Here is an 18,588-nt window from a genome sequence, read left to right as displayed (position 1 = left end):
GGACAAGACCCAGATCAGACAGCCTCTGTCCACCAGGTAAAACTATTAGGACCTTGAGCCTCCTACCTGTGGGAAGGTAGGGTCCTAATTCACACTCTCCATACAGTGTGGAAACCCCAACTTCAGAAGCTAACAAACGTGTTGACCTTATGGGGTTTCCAGTAGAGGCCACTTCAAAAACTTCTGCGGAGGGAGGTGCCTTCAATCCCAGGTACTTGTGGGATTACCTCGAATGTTAACTCCTGCTAAATAAGGACAAAAAATATAAAATATATGAGGAAGTCTAGCATCACTCGTTCATTCATCCAACCATCCATTCATTCAGCAGCTTCCTCTGGACACCTACTCTGTACCAGGGGCTAGAGACACATCAGGGTACAAAACAGAGACAAGGGCTTCCCTGGTGGCGCAGTGGTTGGGAGTCCGCCTGCCGATGCAGGGGACATGGGTTCATGCCCCGGTCCGGGAAGATCCCACATGCCGCGGAGCGGCTGGGCCCATGAGCCATGGCCGCTGAGCCTGCGCGTCCGGAGCCTGTGCTCCTCAACGGGAGAGGCCTCGAGAGGCCCACGTACAGAAAAAAACAAAAACAGAGACAAATCTTGCATCGTTAGAACATATGTGTGGGAGTGACAGACAACAAATAACTTACACGGTAGACTCAATGATGGTAAGAGTTACTGGGAAAAGTAAAGCAGGAAAGGGGATTAGGGAATCGTGGAGGTAGATGTCACAATTTAAAATATCACGATTAGAGGAGCCTCCCAGGGAAGGTGGTGAGCCAAGTGGATATTTGGGGGAATTCAAGGTACGAAATTTCCATCACCTCAAAAGACTCCCTAACTCTGCCCCTTCGTAGCCAAACACCACCCTTAACCCTTGGCAACTGTTAATCTGTTCTCCCTATGGTTTTTCCTTTTCCATAATGTCATGTAAACGGAATTATACAGTCTATAGCTTTTTGAATCTGACTGCTTTCATTTACCATCGTGAACTTGAAATTCAGCCATGTTGTTGCATGAATCTGTAGTCCGTTACTCTTTTTTTTTAAGTTTTTATTTTATATTGGAGTATAGTTGATTTACAATGTGTGTTAGTTTCAGGTGTACAGCAAAGTGATTCAGTTATACGTATACATGTATCAATTCTTTTTCAGATTCTTTTCCCATAAAGGTTATAAAGAATATGGAGTAGAGTTCCCTGTGCAATACAGTATGTCCTTGTTGACTATCTATTTTATATACAGTAGTTTGAAACTGCTAATCCCAACCTCCTAATTTATCCTCCCCCGACCTTTCCTCTTTTGTAACCATAGTTTGTTTTCTATGTCCGTGAGTCTGTTTCTGTTTTGTAAATATGTTCATTTATATCTTTTTTTTTGGATTCCACATATAAGTGATATCATATGATATTTGTCTTTCTCTATCCAACTTACTTCACTTAGTATGGTAATCTCTAGGTCCATCCATGTTGCTGTAAATGGCATTATTTCATTCTTTTTTTATGGCTGAGTAATATTCTGTTGTGTAAATATACCGTATCTTCTTTGTTCATTCATGTGTCGATGGACATTTAGGTTGCTTCCATGTCTTGGCTATTGTAAATAGTGCTGCAGTGAACATTGGGGTGCATGTATCTTTTGGAATTGTGGATTTCTCTGGATATACGCCCTGGAGTGGGATTGCTGGATCATATGGAAACTAGTTTTTTAAGGAATCTCCATACTGTTCTCCATAGTGGCTGCACCAATTTACATTCCCATAATCCATTACTCTTTGTTGCTGAGTAGTATTTCATCATTTATTCACCTGTTGGAGGACATTGGGATGTTTCTAGCTTTTGGAGATTATAAGTAAAGCTGCAATAGACATTCACATATTGATTTTTGTGTGCAGATAGGTTTTAATTTCTCTTGTGAAAATAATTCAGCAGTTGTTTTCCTGTTGTAAATGTATGTGTTGGGTTCTTGCTATGTTCCAAGATTATTCTAAAAGTTTCCCACTGGATAAAACTCATTGAAGCCTCACATCAACCCCACAGTGTAGGAGCTGTTGTTATTCCGATTTTAAGAATGGGAAAACTATAACTGAGATTAAGTAACTTGCCCAAGACGACAGCAGGGAAGTGTTGGAGTTGAGATCTGAGCCCAAGTAGCCTCGTTCTAGAGCCAGCACTCCCAAACACCATGCTATGTACATCCATTATCCCATTTAATCCTCCCAGCTACAAAATGAGATAGATGATGTTATCCCCATTTTACAGATGAGAGAACCAAGGCTCACAGGTGAAGTAACTGGTTCATAATCACACATATGTGGTGGAGTTCAGATTCAAACCAAGCTCAGATTTACCTAAATTAATGTACCAAGTTAGTGCTCTTAGCTGCTCTCCTACACTTCTTCCACATATAAATTATTTCTAGTAAGTACTTCATTCTTAACTGTTCTCTAGTTGCTTTCAGGTGTGTTGATCTTGTCTCTTCCATATGCGTTCTCCTTTGTGTGTCACATGTCTGTGCCTCCTAGCACTGAATGCAGCACCCAGTATGTAGTAAATACTTAGTAAATGCTGAATGAATGACAGTGCAATTGATGTGTTCCTCTTTCCTGCTGTTGGAGTTTGGAGGGCTTTCCACCCATATCTCATGGTTTTTTAGGAAACCAATCTAAGCAAAACAAAATATCTTGCTTCTCAGCAATGGAACTTGCAACACACACACACACACACACACACACACACACACGCCTCAGACTCCCTACTCTCAATCTGGCTACTAGGCTGATAGAGGAAACCCAGTCTATTTCACTGCCCAAGAGCCCTGCACCACTAGTTAAGGAGAATGGGGCCAGTCTGGTGGGGCCAGCTTTGTGTGGATAATTCCCCTTTCCTGGATCCAGCGACTCTACTCAAGTCTATGCCCGTTGTTATCTTTCAAGCAGTGGATGAGCCAGCAGCAGGGGAGACTGGCTTCTAACTTCAGCTTTTGTGGTTCTCCTAACGGTCAGATCTAATCCCATGTTCTCCTTTTCTGTGGAGATCCAAACAGGCAAGTCCAGCTTTACCGACGAACATTTAATTCAGCACCTATTGATGTTCAACACTGTAAATGAGACATTATACATGGCTTCTTCCCTCAAGGAGTCACAGCCTAGTTAGAGATAAGACTGAGAGAATTAGGGGACAGAGAGTCTACTCCTGAATGTTGAAGACCCAGAAACAGAGGTCTCTGATGGATTCACTGTCCGAGTCCCCTAGGGTGGTGTAGCCTCTTCTAGGTGTACAAACCTTGGTTTGGACACTCCAAGCAGAGGCCCCCTGCCTGCCTTTCCATACTTTTCTTCTGCAACTCATTTTATATTCCACAAACATGTACTGAATACTTCCTATGTGCCAGGCACCGTGCTGGCCACTGCAGGTGATCCCACATGGTGGGAGGATAGAGTGTGGGTGGGGAAGGTGGTGAGAGATGAGGCAGGGTCCAGATCGTGAAAGTCATCATAAGCAGAGCCACGAACTTTGGGCTTTTTCCTGGTGGAAATGGAGAGCCACTCCCCAGCTTGCACTTGAAGCTACAGCTTAGTGTTTCCCACATGCACAGAACTTCCCCATTTCCATGTCTGGGATTATGCTGCTGCCACTACCTGGATGCCAACTTCTCCCACTTCTCCCCCTTTTTTTCACTTAATTCCACTGATTTTCAGAGGCATTGTCCATGTGTCACAGGATGCCACGTACCTACAGCACCTGTGATAACCCCTTTGGTGACACTCATCGCCTGTAGGGAAATGAGCTGACCATGTTTCTTTTTTTAAAAAATTGAAGTAGGGGCTGCCCTGGTGGCGCAGTGGTTGAGAGTCCGCCTGCTGATGCAGGGGACACGGGTTCATGCCCCGGTCCAGGAAGATCCCACATGCCGCGGAGCGGCTGGGCCCGTGAGCCACGGCCACCGAGCCTGCGCGTCCGGAGCCTGTGCTCCACAACGGAAGAGGCCACAACAGTGAGAGGCCCGCGTATCGCAAAAAAAAAAAAAAAAATTGAAGTAGAGTTGATTTACAATGTATTATTTCTGGCGTACAGCAGAGTGATATATATATATTCAGTTATATATACATATATATATTCTTTTTCAGGTTCTTTTCCATTATAGGTTATTACAAGATATTGAATATAGTTCCCTGTGCTATACAGTAGGACGTTGTTGTTTATCTATTTTAAAAATAGTGGTTCATATCTGCTAATCCCAAGCTCCTAATTTATCCCTCCCCTCCTCTTTCCCCTTTGGTTACCATAAGTTTGTTTTCTATGTCTGTGAGTCTGTTTCTGTTTTGTAAATAAGTTCATTTGTGTCACTTTTTAGATTCCACATATAAGAGATATGATATTCGTCTGACTTCACTTAGTATGGTAATCTCTAGGTCCATCCATGTTGCTGCAAATGGCATTATTTCATTCTTTTTATGGCTGAGTAATATTCCATTGCATATATGTACCACATCTTCTTTATCCATTCATCTGTCAGTGGACATTTAGGCTACTCCATGTCTTGGCTACTGTAAATAGTGCTGCAATGAACATTGGGGTGCATGTATCTTTTTGAATTATGGTTTTCTCCAGATATATGTCCAGCAGTGGGATTGCTGGATCACATGGTAACTCTAGTTTTAGTTTTTTAAGGAACCTCCATACTATTTTCCATAGTGGCTGCACCAATTTACATTCCCACCAACAGTGTAGGAAGGTTCCCTTTTCTCCACACCCTCTCCTTTATCATTTGTAAACTTTTTAATGATGGCCATTCTGACCAGTGTGAGGTGATACCCCACCTCACACCTCACATTGATTTGCATTTCTCTAGTAATTAGTGATTTTGAGCAACGTTTCACGTGCCAATTGGCCATCTGTATGTCTTGTTTGGAGAAATGTCTATTTAGGTCTTCTGCCATTTTTTTATTTTTTAATTTTTTTTGAGTTCTATGAGCTGATTGTATATCTTGGATATTAAGCCCTTGTTGATTGCATCATTTGCAAATACTTTCTCCCAGTCCCTATGTTGTCTTTTTGTTGTGTTTATGGTTTCCTTTGCTGTGCAAAAGCTTATAAGTTTGAGTAAGTCCCATTTATTTTTGCTTTTATTTCTATTGCCTTGGGAGAGTGACGTAAGAAAACACTGCTACGATTTATGTCAGAGAATGTTTTGCCTATGTTCTCTTCTAGTTTCATGGTGTCATGTCTCATATTTAAGTATTTAAGCCATTTTGTGTTCTTTTTGTGCATATGGTGAGGGTGTGTTCTATCTTTGTTGATTTGCGTGTAGCTAGCTGTCCAGCTTTCCCAACACCATTTGCCGAAGAGACTACCCTTTCTCCTTTCTCCATTGTATTCTTGCCTCCTTTGTTGAAGATTAATTGACCATAGGTGTGTGGGTTTATTTCTGGGCTCTCTACTCTGTTCCATTGATCCATATGTCTGTTTTTGTGCCAATACCATGCTGTTTTGATTGCTGTAGCTTTGTAGTATTGTCTGAAGTTTGGAAGGGTTATGTCTCCAGCTTTGTTCTTTTTTCTTAGGATTGCTACGGCAATTCTCGGTCTGCTGACCACGTATCTTGTCTCCAATCAGATGCTTAGCTCCATGTCTAATAAATGTCTATATCCCCTGCTCTTTCAACATATGGACCTGGTGCAAAACAGTTGCTTGATTAAAAAAAAAAAGTTACTGAACTATTGAATTAATAATGGTGGACAGACCCAGCAATACCCTAAAGCTATAGAAGCATCAGGGAGAAGAGACTGGAAATTGAGAGGGAAGACTAAATCAGGGACAGCTCCAGAGGACACGTGAAGCTGTTCTCACTTAATCTACAGAGGTACAGTCTGGTCTCTCAGCTCTGCCCGTCACCCATTGCTCCTGATCCATGTAAAACACTTTGAACAGGGACAGGCACACACCATGCAACCGATAGATGTTAGTTCTTCTTATTAGCAGAGGTCTTCAATCCTGTCACCAACTCTTTTCCCAGTTCTAGAAATAAATTAAGAGTTGTATTCTGTTTCTGGACCCTGATTCAAAAGCTTGACTGCTTAAGAATGTGAGTTCTAGCCTGGAAAGTGAGGAGTTTGCCCTATGAGAGCATTTAATACAAATATTTGAGGAAAAGTTTGTCCTTCTGTTTTTTGCTTTGGTGGATTTCTTTCATTCTATCTTACAAGTCACTAACTCTCTCTTCAGCTGTGTCTAGTCTGTTTAACCTATCCATTGAGATTTTTATTTCAATAACATTTTTCACTTGTAGGAGTCCTATGTGGTTCTTTTTCACTATATCTACCTGCTCGTGTTTCTTTTTTTGGCTGCCTTGGGTCTTCATTGTTGCGTGTGGGCTTTCTTTAGTTGCGGCGAGTGGGGGCTACTCTTTGTTGTGGTGCGTGGGCTTCTGATTGCAGTGGCTTCTCTTGTTGTGGAGCACGGGCTCTAGGCATGCAGGCTTCAGTAGTTGCAGCACGCGGGCTCAGTAGTTGCAGCATGCAGGCCCTAGAGCATGCGGGCTTCAGTAGTTGTGTCTCGCGGGCTCTAGAGTACAGGCTCAATAGTTGGGGCACACGGGCTTAGTTGCTCAGCGGCATGTGGGATCTTCCTGGACCAGGGATTGAACCCGTGTCCCCTGCATTGGCAGGTGGATTCTTAACCACTGTGGCCCCAGGGAAGTCCCTAACCTGCTCATGTTCCATAATCTCTGTTATGTGGATGATAGTCTTTTAACTACTTGAACATTTTCAGTATTCTTACTTTTCAAATTGCTCTATTATTTCTTGTACATTAGGAATGAATTCTGTTGTTGGGCATGTGAACTCTTTGACCCCATAACACTGGAATTCCCCAGTTCTGTCTTTAAATCTGTGCTCTTGTCTATATTCTCTCATGTCCTTAGTGATCTCATCCAGTCTCATGGGTTCAAATACTATCCCCATGCCTGTGACATCCAAATTTGTATCTCCAGCATAGATATCCTCTATTAACCCTAATTTATCCAACTGTCTACCCAATATCTTCACATAGTCTGTACAAAACTGAATTCCTTAATCTTCCCCACAAAACTCTTGTCTAACTTTGGTCTTCCCACCTGAGTTAAGAGCAACTCCCTCCTTCTAATTGCTAAGGTCAAAAAATCCTAGAGTAATCCTGACTCCTGTTAAAACAGGTCAGATCATGTTATTTCTCTGCTTAAAACCAGTGACTTGCAGTGACATATAAAGCCCCACAACAAAAATAAACAAAACAAACACCCAAAAAGCTACACAATCTGGTTCACCTCTCTGGCTTCATCTCCTATTATTCTTCCTCTTGCTTACACCTCTTCAGCCAAAGTGGCCTCCTGTGTTTTGAAACTTTCAGTATGCTTCTGCCTTAGGGCATCTACCTTTGCTGTTCCATAATGCCATGTAAATAAAACCATATAGTACATAGCCTCTGGAGTCTGACCTCTTTCATTTAGCATATGGAGGAAAAGGAAAAACTATAGAAAGAACAGATCAGAGGTGGCCAAGGGTTAAGGATGGTGGGTTTTTTTTTTTGCAGTACACGGGCCTCTCACCGCTGCAGCCTCTCCCGCCGCGGAGCACAGGCTCCGGACGCGCAGGCCCAGCGGCCATGGCCCATGTGCCCAGCCGCTCCGCGGCATGTGGGATCCTCCCGGACCGGGGCACGAACCCACGTCCCCTGCATCGGCAGGCAGACTCCCAACCACTGCGCCACCAGGGAAGCCCTAAGGGTGGTGTTTGACTACAAAGGAGCAGAGTGAGGGAGTCTTTTGGGGGTGATGAAAGTTTTTTACCTTGATTGTTGTGGTGGCTGTATGACTCTATGCATTTGTCAACATTCACAGAACTGTACACTGAAGAATGAATTTCACTGTATGTAAATTTTTAAAAAAGCAAAACAAAATCACAGAAAACAGTTGCAAGTTTCAGGAAAAACTAAATGCAACATTGTGGAGGGGTGGGGAAGCAGGAAATACAATCAGACACACACAAGGATTCTCAGTGAAAAGAGGTTCACTTTATCCAGCAATGAATGAGCTGCTTCTCAAAATACCTCTGATATAAAACTGTTTGAAATTAGCTGGACTCTAGCTGCATAAAAGACAGAAGGAGAGCTGACAGGCATGTCTGACTGCTCACCTGCTTCTAAGAAATTACAGTCTCTGCTAGAACCAAATGCTCCAGGTTTAGTGACCCAGTATTTGAGATGACTGGTGTCTGATAATGTTCTAGGAAACCCTGTGTTCAGTGAAGTCCTGTCCCAAAGGGAATGCTCAGTTTCACACTGGTACAACTCTCACCAAAGCTCCACGAAGCTTACTTCGACGAACTTTAGGATCAGTGCTCACCAGAGGGCTGACTTTGTGGTTTAGATTATTCTTCCTTTCCCAGGAAGGTCAATTATCAACTCTGAACATCTGCTGACTGCATCTTTCCTGGTCAAATGTATTGTGTTAAAGAAGTTCATCAACCATAAAACCTAGTGATGGATTGTTTCTCCCCACACCTTGCTGTGGTGGAAAGAAAGAAAGAAAGACAAAGACAACCTAGGACTTGAGAAGATCTGACCCAGAGTTATAGTTAGGCCTCAGAGCTGTCCAAATGAGCCTGGTTCTATAAAGAAGAACCACACCATAGACCTATTCTCATAAACAACTTTTATTTTTGTCCTCAGTATGTGCCCTTGAAGACTCCCAAATGCCTGGAGTTTCTGACTCTCCTTGGACCAGAGGCATAAGCATTGTACGGAACACTCCACCTTGGCTCTTCACTCTCCTGAGGGGCTAAGTCTGAAGGCCTCAGAGAGAGGGAGCTGACACTCATGCCTCATCCCAAGATGGGTAACACAGTGAACAAAGAATTAGTAAAACATAGACTCAGTCTGTAGAGGGCTTCAAATATACATATTCTATATATATAAACCTGTTATATAGGATTTCAACTTATTGGTTTCCTTGTAATTTGTAATTAAAGTACAAATGATATCGATGTTGTACACTGCTGATTTCCCCTTCTCAGCCCCCCTCCCTCCCCAACATAAATAACGTCACAAAGGTCAGGTGATCCTAAGAGTTTTTGTTGTAAATATTTTGTTTTTAAAATCATTTCCCCTTCCTCCCCCGCAAACTACCTGTGAGAGTTTGGATCGGAGCAGCATGGAACGGACAAGGCTGGGGGCAGCATGGAGATCTAGTGGGGAGAGCGCGGAACATTGCTTCTCACTGAGTGGCACCAGATGGGCTTCTGCATTTCCACTGACAACAGAGGCTACGACGGGAAGCAGAGAATGTGCGATGCGGTTTCGCCCTCCTCCGAATTGGAGGAGGCTGGCTGGACCACTGAGAAAAGCCCTAAAGGCATCGAGGTTTTGGAGACAGAGCACAGCTCCAGAAATGTCTTGGCTCAGTATTTACACAATATCTTTAGGCTGCATTTTCCTTTTAAGAAATTTATGTTTCTGAGGTTGGCTGGGGGAAAGAAGGAACTTAAAAACCAAAACAAACCAATTCCCACATATGTAAAAGTCCTGTTATATGTCTTACTCAGTTATTGTCATAAACATCATTAAAAGGAGATACTGACAATGATTGGTTTCTTATTCCTTTTCTGAAGAGCATGAGAAAAGAGAGACAGGAGAGAAGGGAGGAGTGAGCTAAGGAGAGCGCCGGCCCTTCTTCAGAATTAAGTGACACTGGATGGTCTGGATTCGGTTCTTGGCCGGGACAAACTCGGGCTGCAGCTTCAGTGTAGATTCGTACCACACCAGTGCTTTTTCAAACTCTTCCTGTGAGGGGCAGAGGGACAAAAGTCAGAGGGGTACTACCACCAGACTAAATATATATGGTGACTTCTTTTTCTGTGAAAAGCACATCTGTGGTAGTGACGATCCTGCAGTATTTTCTCAGTGGATCTAAATCTCTGAGGAAAACTCTAAGGTCTGGAGGAAACAACTACCTCCATCCCCAAGGTATGAAATAATAACAAAGAAAATTATGGCAGAGCCCAAGAACCAGAGGGAAAGGGGAGATCAAGTTTATAGAGGTTTGGCCCAACAACAGGAGTAACTGTGGCGGCAACAGTAAGAACCAACATTACTGAGTACCTGCTGCGTGCCAGGCACAGTGCTAGGTGCTTTATGGAATCCCTTCCTTTAATCCTCACAGAAACCTCTAGAACTATGTCTGGCAAAAGCTTACTATGCATCTGCCTGAACGTTCTACTGTTAACTGGAAAGATGGAGGTCATGTCAGGCATCTCAACTAGACTTGGAAATTCTGAAACAGTTTCTCATTCTCCCCAACACTTGAAAATACGAACACGGTTTGGAAATGATCACTGCCATAGTGAGGGCGTTAATCTTTTACTTAGACTAATACTCTCAAAGAAGAGCCCAAATCTACTGCTTAAATGGCTCCTTCTGGCCAAATGAGAGCAGAATTCCTCATTCACAGCAGCACATTTTGCATTTACTGGGGATGAAAATAGATTCTTCAATTTTAAGAAGCAGAGAGGGAAATCTGCACAGGCAGCCAGACCTACCTGTGGCCAAGATGATATCTCCTGCCTTGGAGGTCACGGGTAACACATAAAACTTGCAGCCTGAAGCTGCTCATTCTATTACCCTTTACTGAGGGTACCATGGGACGAGCCCCATGTGGGACCCCAAGCTTTGGACGAAAGTGCATGGCACAATTCTTGTTAAATTCGGCTATGACAGCTTCTGGGGGACCCCTGGGACTTTAAGTTCTGAAATTGGTCCTTGTTCTGAACAAGATGGCTTTGCCATTTTATCTGTAAATGGCATCCCATGAAACTAGTGGCATTCCATCATTCATCAAAGCTTTGGTGAGCACCTACTATGTGCCAAACCCTGTGAAGTGCTAGGAACAGGGAGATGAAGAGGAGTCTCTTTCTAAGGAGCTCCTGGTCTAGGGGGAGAGACTAATACTTGAAACAGAAATTATAAAACAAGGTGAAAGTACAAGAGAAATCTGCACAGGGCATCGTGAGTGCAACCATAGGGACCTAGCCCAACCTTGCAGTAAGAAAGCACGAGAGTGTGTCCGTCCATGTGGAGGGTTAGGTAAGGTTTTCTGGAACAGGTGACGTCTCTAGAAAACTGCAGGTAAATCTGACTCTATTACTGTTAAAAACTTAAGGTGCGGAACTACATAGTTGCAAATACGTGGATGAATTTCCTGTATTATTTTAAAAACCCACAAACCCCTTACCTATAAAATATACCTTTGGTGGGGAGCTAACAATTTTAGACGCAAAACTTACAGGAAACTGGAGGACACTGACACAGTCAAAGAGGGTTTGAAATCAAAGAAGATGTGCCCGAGAGAAGATGGCAGAGCTGGTGTGCTCCGCTCACAGGCCAACCTCACCATCGCCACGTAGACGTTGCCCAGTGTGAAGTGGTTCACAGCAAAGTGTGGCGCGATTTCCACTGCCATGGTGGCCACGATGACGGCATCGTTCCAGAGCTTGGCGTTGTGCAGGATGTTGGCTAGGCTAATGAGGGGTACGTCCTGGGGGAGGAAGGAGAAGGCGAGAAGGGAAGAGCTTTCATTCTCGGCTCTGGTGATCGTAAGTAATGTGGTCAGCGTTTCCTGGTGAATGGCAGAGTCGTGCAACTCAGCGCGGGAGGCTGCCGTTTGCTACGGGTCTGTGATAGGGAAGGAGCGCGCACCAGCCTACCCATGCAGTACTTCTTTCATTGAGTGAGACTTGCCTCCAAAAACAAACAAACACGTCAGCTGCGTAAAAACCTGCTGAGTGCGGTTGTTGGCTTCCATCCTGGTGCAAGCCCCTGGTTGCGCTGCAGCTTGGTAAGGGAAGTCGGTGGCCCGATGCTCTGCACAGCCCACACTCTGGGGCATGCCGTCACAGAGCCAAGGGGTTTTCTGCCAGGACCGCTGCACTGCCTGAGGCAGGGGCTGGCAAGCTGTGGCCCACAGGCCAGTCCAGCCTGCTGCCTGCTTTCGTAACTTTTTATTGGACCACACCATTCCCATTCCCTTAGGTATTTCTGTGGCTGTTTTCACGCTATCATGGCAGAACTGAGTGGCTGCAACAGAGCCTGTCTGGCCTCAGACCCTAAATTTGTACCACCTGGCCCTTTACAGAAAAAGTTCCCTGACCCCTGATCCAGAGTCTTCGCCCTTCCCTATCACCTAGCAGTACAGAGCACAGAATGATGGGCTGATCAAGTAAAAGTATTATTATCACAAATATTTATTAATATCACAAATATTTATTCCCTTTAAATGTGTTACCTGAGCAACTGCTATCTATATTGCATTGTTCTAACATCACTGGGTTCTTCTATAGGAGATACAGAAGAAACAGAAAAAATGACCCATCTTTGTCCTTGCTGGACACCCACAGAGTGCATGTCATTAATAGGGTCACAGAGGTTTAAGAATTTGCCTAAGATCACAAACCTAGTGAGAGGCAGAGCTGCATTTAGAACTCGGCAATGCCTGCGCCTGATATAATGTTTTACAGTGATCTTGAAGCCCTTCCTTGATGTTCCATCTTGTTGAGGTAGGGAAGGCACAATAGTGGGTGTTAATTCACAGGCTGTGGTCGCACAAGTGGGGTCATAAGTTTTTCCGCCCTATCTTAGCCTTTTGCCATTTTCTTATAGGCTGAGCATGAGGAAGGTTGTTGAAACCTCAGAATAAACCACTGGGCAAAGGAAAGGACTGAGAGATGGAAATTCCCACCTCTGAGTTCCACTCACCTTCATTTGGTGTGGAGCATAGTGCAGGGCTTGGCGTAGGCAGTCAATCGCCTTCTTTCCTTGGCCTTTCACTCTCCAGTAGAGGGCTGCCATGCTGGAAAGGACCCAGGACGTCTGGTTCTACAAAGGAATGGTCAGCTAAGGCTGATGCTTCTTAAATAACACACTAATTTACCACCAAGATTAAGAACAGTAACACAAGTGACACAAGTTAATGACCATTTAACTGAGCACTTACCTGGTCCTGGCGGTCTGCTATACACTCATGTTCATCCTCTTATTAATCCTAACAGCAACCCCATAAGCTTGATTCTACTATTACAGTCTTTTTATAGATAAGAAAACTGTGATCCAAAGAGGTTAAATATCTTGTCCAAATGCACTCAATTACTAAGTAGCAGAACTATATTTCATGCCCATGTTCTTTTATATTTAAATTCACTTAGCTTTTTGAACAGGTAATTCATTCACGTTTCAAAAACCAGAAATTATATAAAGTTATACAATGAAAAACCTCCCTGCCATCCTTGTCACTATTATATACAAGTAAACACTATTTTTAGTTTCTTAGGTAACCTTCTAGGATTTCTTTATGCTTTATCTAAGCAAATACGAATACAGACTTATCTCTCCTGCTTTATAAGCCTATTACTTATATAAAAGCTAACATTCATCTGCACTTTGCTTTTTTCTCTGAACAGTACACCTCAGAGCTCTTTCTACATCAGTGTGTAGAAAGCCTCTTCATTCCTTTGTTATCAGCTGCATAGTATTTCATTGTTTGGAAGTACTATTATTTATTCAACTAGGTCCTTATTAATGAATATTCCTCTCTCCTCCAATTCTTCACTATTAAAAACAATGCTACAAACATGACTTTGTATAGGTGTACTTTTGTGTCTGTGCAGCGCATCTGTAGGATACATTTCCAGTGTGGACATGCTATATCAAGGGGATACACATGTTAGTCTGATAGAAATTACCACACTGCCTTCCACAGGACCCTAGCAATTTAATATCCCACCAGAAATATACACATGTCCCTGTTTCTTTATTGCCTCACCAAGGAGTCTTATTAAACTCTGGGATCTTTGATAGGTGAAAATGCGGTTTAAATCTACATTTCCCTTCTTATGAATGGAGCTGACCATCCTTTCATGTTTGACAGCCTTTTGTATTTCTTTTCTGTGAACGACCTGTTCTTATATTGTTAATTTTTCTGTGAGGTCTTTGGCTTATCTATATGAGAAAGCTCTTTAGGTATAAGGGAGATTAGTCCCTTGCCTGTATATGAATTACAGATACATTCCCCCAGGCTTCTCAAGTCTGCCTTTGGACTTATGGTGCTTTGTGTGATATAAAGGTTTTAATTTCTGCATAGTTCAGTTCATTAATCTATTTCTGATGGCTTCTGGATTTTCAGTTAGGAAGGTCTTGTTTACTCCAAGGTTATTAAGAATTTTTACCATGTTTTTTTCCCCAGAACATCTGTAGTTTCATTGTTCACATTTTAACCTTTGATCCACTTAAAATTTAACTTGCTGTAAAGATATGGCTCCAATTTAATTTTTTTTCCCAGATGGCTACTAAGTTGTCTCAATAATAGTTAATGAGTAATTCCTCTCTCCCCCACTGTGATGCTACCTTTATCATATACAAAACTTTAGTACTTAATTTAGGTCGAATATTGGGTTAATTTAGGTTTAATTTTGCATTTTCCTGTCTATTTCATTCTGATGGGTGGTCTCTAACTCCCAGCCATTACAGATGAGGCAATCAGAAAACTTACCCTGCTTCCTATCTTCTTTCTGTCTTCCAATCTATTTTTTTTGGTAATTTTATCATTTTTCATTGTCAGGGCACATAGCATTTATATTCTGTTCTATCACCCAATTTCCTGCCTTTGTTGTTGTATTGGTTCTACAGTTAAATATAGTCCTTGATCACTGACATTACTTTTGTGCAGCTTCCCTAGTCATCTCCTGGTTGGCTGAAGTTTATCTTCTAGTAGTTTTCTTAAGAAGGGCTGATGGGAAAATTATTCTCTGAGATTGTTGTTATGGGCTGAACTATGTCCCCCCAAATTCATATGTTGAAGTCTCAAATCTCTAGTTCCTCAGAATGTAACTATTTAGAAATAAAGTATTTAAAGGGCTGATTAAGTTAAAATGAGGCCATTATTGTGGGGCCCTAATCTAATATAACTGGATTTATGTGAAGGATTTATAGAAGAGGAAGAGATATATCAGGGTCGTGTGTGCAGAGGGATGAAGGCGAGAGGTGCCAACAGGGTGGCCAACTGCAAACCTAGGAGCGAGGCCTCAGAGGAAAACAACCCTGCCGGCACCTGGATCCCTGACTTGTAGCCTCCAGAACTGTGAGAAAATAAATTTCTATTGTTTAAGCCACGCCGTCTATAGTATTTTGTTATGGCACCCCTAGCAAACAAATACAATCATATAAGTTCAAAACTTTCTGTCTCTAGCCTTTATGCCTGAAGCACAGCTGGCTGGATATAAAACCATGGCTCATTCTTTCTTTCCTTGAACAATTTGCTGGTATTGCTCCATTGCCTCTTGGTTTGAATGGGGGCTGCACAGAAATCTGAAGCTAGCCTGATGTGTTCCTCCTTCTTTATGACTTGATTCTTCTGACTGGCTTCCCAAAAGGATCCTTTTTGCAAGAAAATAAAACTACCTTTCTTTAATGCCAACATCTGACACATACTGAAGAACATATTTATATATATACACATAGAACAAATATGTAATTATATAAAATATACATGTATGCTGTAAAGCATAAAATAATGAATATTCCAGAAACTGCTACCCTACTAAAGAATGAACCTGCTTCTCCTGTATGTTCTTAACACTATGCCATCCTCTTGTCTTTTCTCCAGAGGCACACGCTATCCCAAGTGTTGTGTTTATTATTCCATTGCTTTTTTTTTTTTTTTTTTTTTTTTTTGCGGTACGCGGGCATCTCACTGCTGTGGCCTCTCCTGTTGCGGAGCACAGGCTCCAGATGCGCAGGCCCAGCGGCCATGGCTCACGGGCCCAGCCGCTCCGTGGCATGTGGGATCTTCCCGGACAGGGGCACGAACCCGCGTCCCCTGCATCGGCAGGCGGACTCTCAACCACTGCGCCACCAGGGAAGCCCTCCATTGCTCTTTTTAAACACCGTTCTATCACTTACACACACATATTTGCTCCAACAATACAATACTTGTTTACTTCTTCCTGTGCATTATAAACATGGTGTAATCAGTCTTCTGGGACTTGGTGTTTTTATTCGGCCCTCTAAGATTCATCCATGTTGCTGTATGTAGTTTCAGTTCATTAAATTTCCTTGCTGCACAATTAAATGTCCATTAAGTGAATATACTATAACGTATTTATACATTTTCTGTAAATGGGAGGGTTTGAGTTATTCCCTGTTTTTAAGTTAGCTTCCCGTTGCCAATAGATGTACAAAGAGGTTCTCTAGTCTAGATACCTAGGAGTGGAACTGCTGGGTCAGAGGATGCGCAAATGTCCAACATAACAAGAGAAAGCCAAATTGCTTCCTAAAGGTGTTATGACAAGTTTCAGTGCTATCAGAAATGTTTAAAAGTGCCTCTTGCTCTATATCCTTTCTAACTCTTGGTATTATTAGTAGGGATAAAACAGCATCTTACTGTAGCCTTTATTTGCATTTCCTGATTATTAGTGAGATTGAGAATTGTTTCTTGTGTTTATTGGTCATACATATCTTTTTTCTGTGAAATGTCTGTTAATATCTTTTATACATTTTTCTATTTTATTATCTATCTTTCTCATCACTTTATTTACATGCTCTGCATATTAATCCTTGTAGGTTAAATGTGTTAAATGGATTTTCTCTCACTCTGGCTACTTTAATTTAAAAAATGTCTTTAATTAAAAACTTTTAACCTTTAATATACTTGAACTTAATAACGTTCTCTTCTCTAGCTTATGCTTGTATATCTTCTTTACGAAATCTTTTTGTACTTCAAGGCCAGAGAGATCATCACCCACAGTTTATTTTAATTTTTAAAGTTTTGTTTTTGATACTTGAGTCCTTAATTCACATGGAGTTCATTTTTTGTGTATGATGTGAGGTGAGGATTGAAATTAACTAATTGCCCCAGCAAGCTTTCTGAATAGTCCCCCATCTCCCCATTGATCTTCCACAGCTCTGTGTACACTAGAGACTTTCTGGGCTTCCTATTTAGTCCCCCTCATTACTTTTGCTTATTCCTTGAGCAAATGGCATAATGTCTTGTAATTTTTCATAAAAGTAAGGCAATTCTCACAACCTATTCTTCTTTTCAGGAGTGTTATGTCTGTTCTTTACCCTTCCATATTAATGTAAAGATCTGCTTTTTAAGTGCCATAAAAAAAACCCTGTTGTTATTTTGATTACAATAGGATTGACTCTATAAATCTAATTGGGGAAAACTGACATGTTTATGGTGTGTGTCTTCTTATCCATGAACATTACATATCTTTGTTTATTTAGGTCTTTTAAAATGTCTTTCAATAAAGTTTTATCACTTTCTGCACCTAAGTCTCACGACTTTTTTGTTAGATTTAGTACTGGGAACTTTATATTTTTGTAACAAAGTAAATACATGTTAAAAATTATGTTTTCTAATATTTATTGCTGCTGTATAGAAATGCAACTTATATTTATTTATTGACTTTACAGGCAGCCACCTCGATAGAAACATTGTTATTTCTAAATATTTGTAGATTCTTTTAGGTTTGCTATGTAGATAAGCACATCATTTCTGAATAACATCTTTTTTCTTCCTTATACTTATGCCATTACTTTCTTTTTCTTGATTTACTATACTTGTTAGGACTTTTAGTACAATGCTGAAAAGAAGTGGTGGTGGTGGGCATTCTTCTTCCTGATTTCAAAGAATTATTTTAAATATTTCCCCCATTAACAATTATCTTTGATGACGATGTTTTGTTGATTCTTCTCATCAGATTAAGGAAATACTTTTCTATTCTCAATTTGCATTAGGTTTATATCATGAATGTACTGAATTTTATCAGATGCAATCTACTAAAATGATTTCATAATTTTTCTCCTTTAATTTGGCTGATGAAATTTAAGATTTTCCTAAAGTTAGACTGTTTACATTTGTATTTCTGGGATAAACCCAACTGGTCAAGGTCCATCTTATATATATATATATATATATATATAAAATAAGATATAAAAAATTCAAAATTACAGCTGTAGATTTCAACATACCTCTCAATAATTGATAGAAGTACACAAAAAAATCGGTAAATATAAAGAATATATAGAGAGTATTATCAACCAACTTGACTTAAATGACATTTCTAGAACAGTCTAACAACAGCAGAAGATGCATTCTTTTCTGGTGCTTATGGAACATTTATCAAGACAGATCATATTCTGGGGCATAAAACAAGTCTGAATAAGTTTAAAATAATTCAAATCATACAAAGTATACTGATTTACCACAGTGTACTTAAATTAGAAATCAAGTAAAGCAAGACATCTGGAAAAATACCCAATAGTTTGAAACCACATAACACACTTCTAAATAATTTATGGGTCAAAGAGGAGATTAGAAGGAAAATGATAAATCATTTTAAACTGAATGAAAATGAAAATATGACAAATAAAACATGTGATATGCAGCTGACACAGAATTTAGAGGGAACTTTTAGCACTAAACCCCTACATTAGAAAAGCAAGGGATCAAATTAGTAACCTAAACTTCCATACTGAGAAACTAAAAAAACAAACAAAAAA

The 18,588-nt window shown here is 41.2% G+C and overlaps 1 protein-coding gene across 5 annotated transcripts in view; it reads right to left on the bottom strand.

Moving 5' to 3' along the window:
* Positions 1–8,680: 8,680 nt before the first annotated feature.
* Positions 8,681–18,588, bottom strand: part of TTC17 (tetratricopeptide repeat domain 17) — a 157,619-nt gene continuing 147,711 nt past the window's right edge. For 4 of the 5 annotated variants that reach the window (XM_065881706.1, XM_065881709.1, XM_065881710.1 and 1 more), the window contains 3 exons: positions 12,787–12,906; positions 11,426–11,569; positions 9,688–9,819 (listed from right to left, as the gene is read on the bottom strand). In XM_065881706.1, coding sequence (XP_065737778.1) covers positions 9,688–9,819; positions 11,426–11,569; positions 12,787–12,906 — 396 coding nt within the window. Of the gene's footprint in view, positions 9,820–11,425; positions 11,570–12,786; positions 12,907–18,588 lie in introns of all 5 variants that reach the window. The other variant, XM_065881707.1, reaches the window with a different exon arrangement.

Source organism: Phocoena phocoena, chromosome 8 (genome assembly GCF_963924675.1).
Source record: "Phocoena phocoena chromosome 8, mPhoPho1.1, whole genome shotgun sequence".
Classification (NCBI taxonomy): domain Eukaryota; kingdom Metazoa; phylum Chordata; class Mammalia; order Artiodactyla; family Phocoenidae; genus Phocoena; species Phocoena phocoena.
This window is presented reverse-complemented; position numbering and strand designations above follow the sequence as displayed.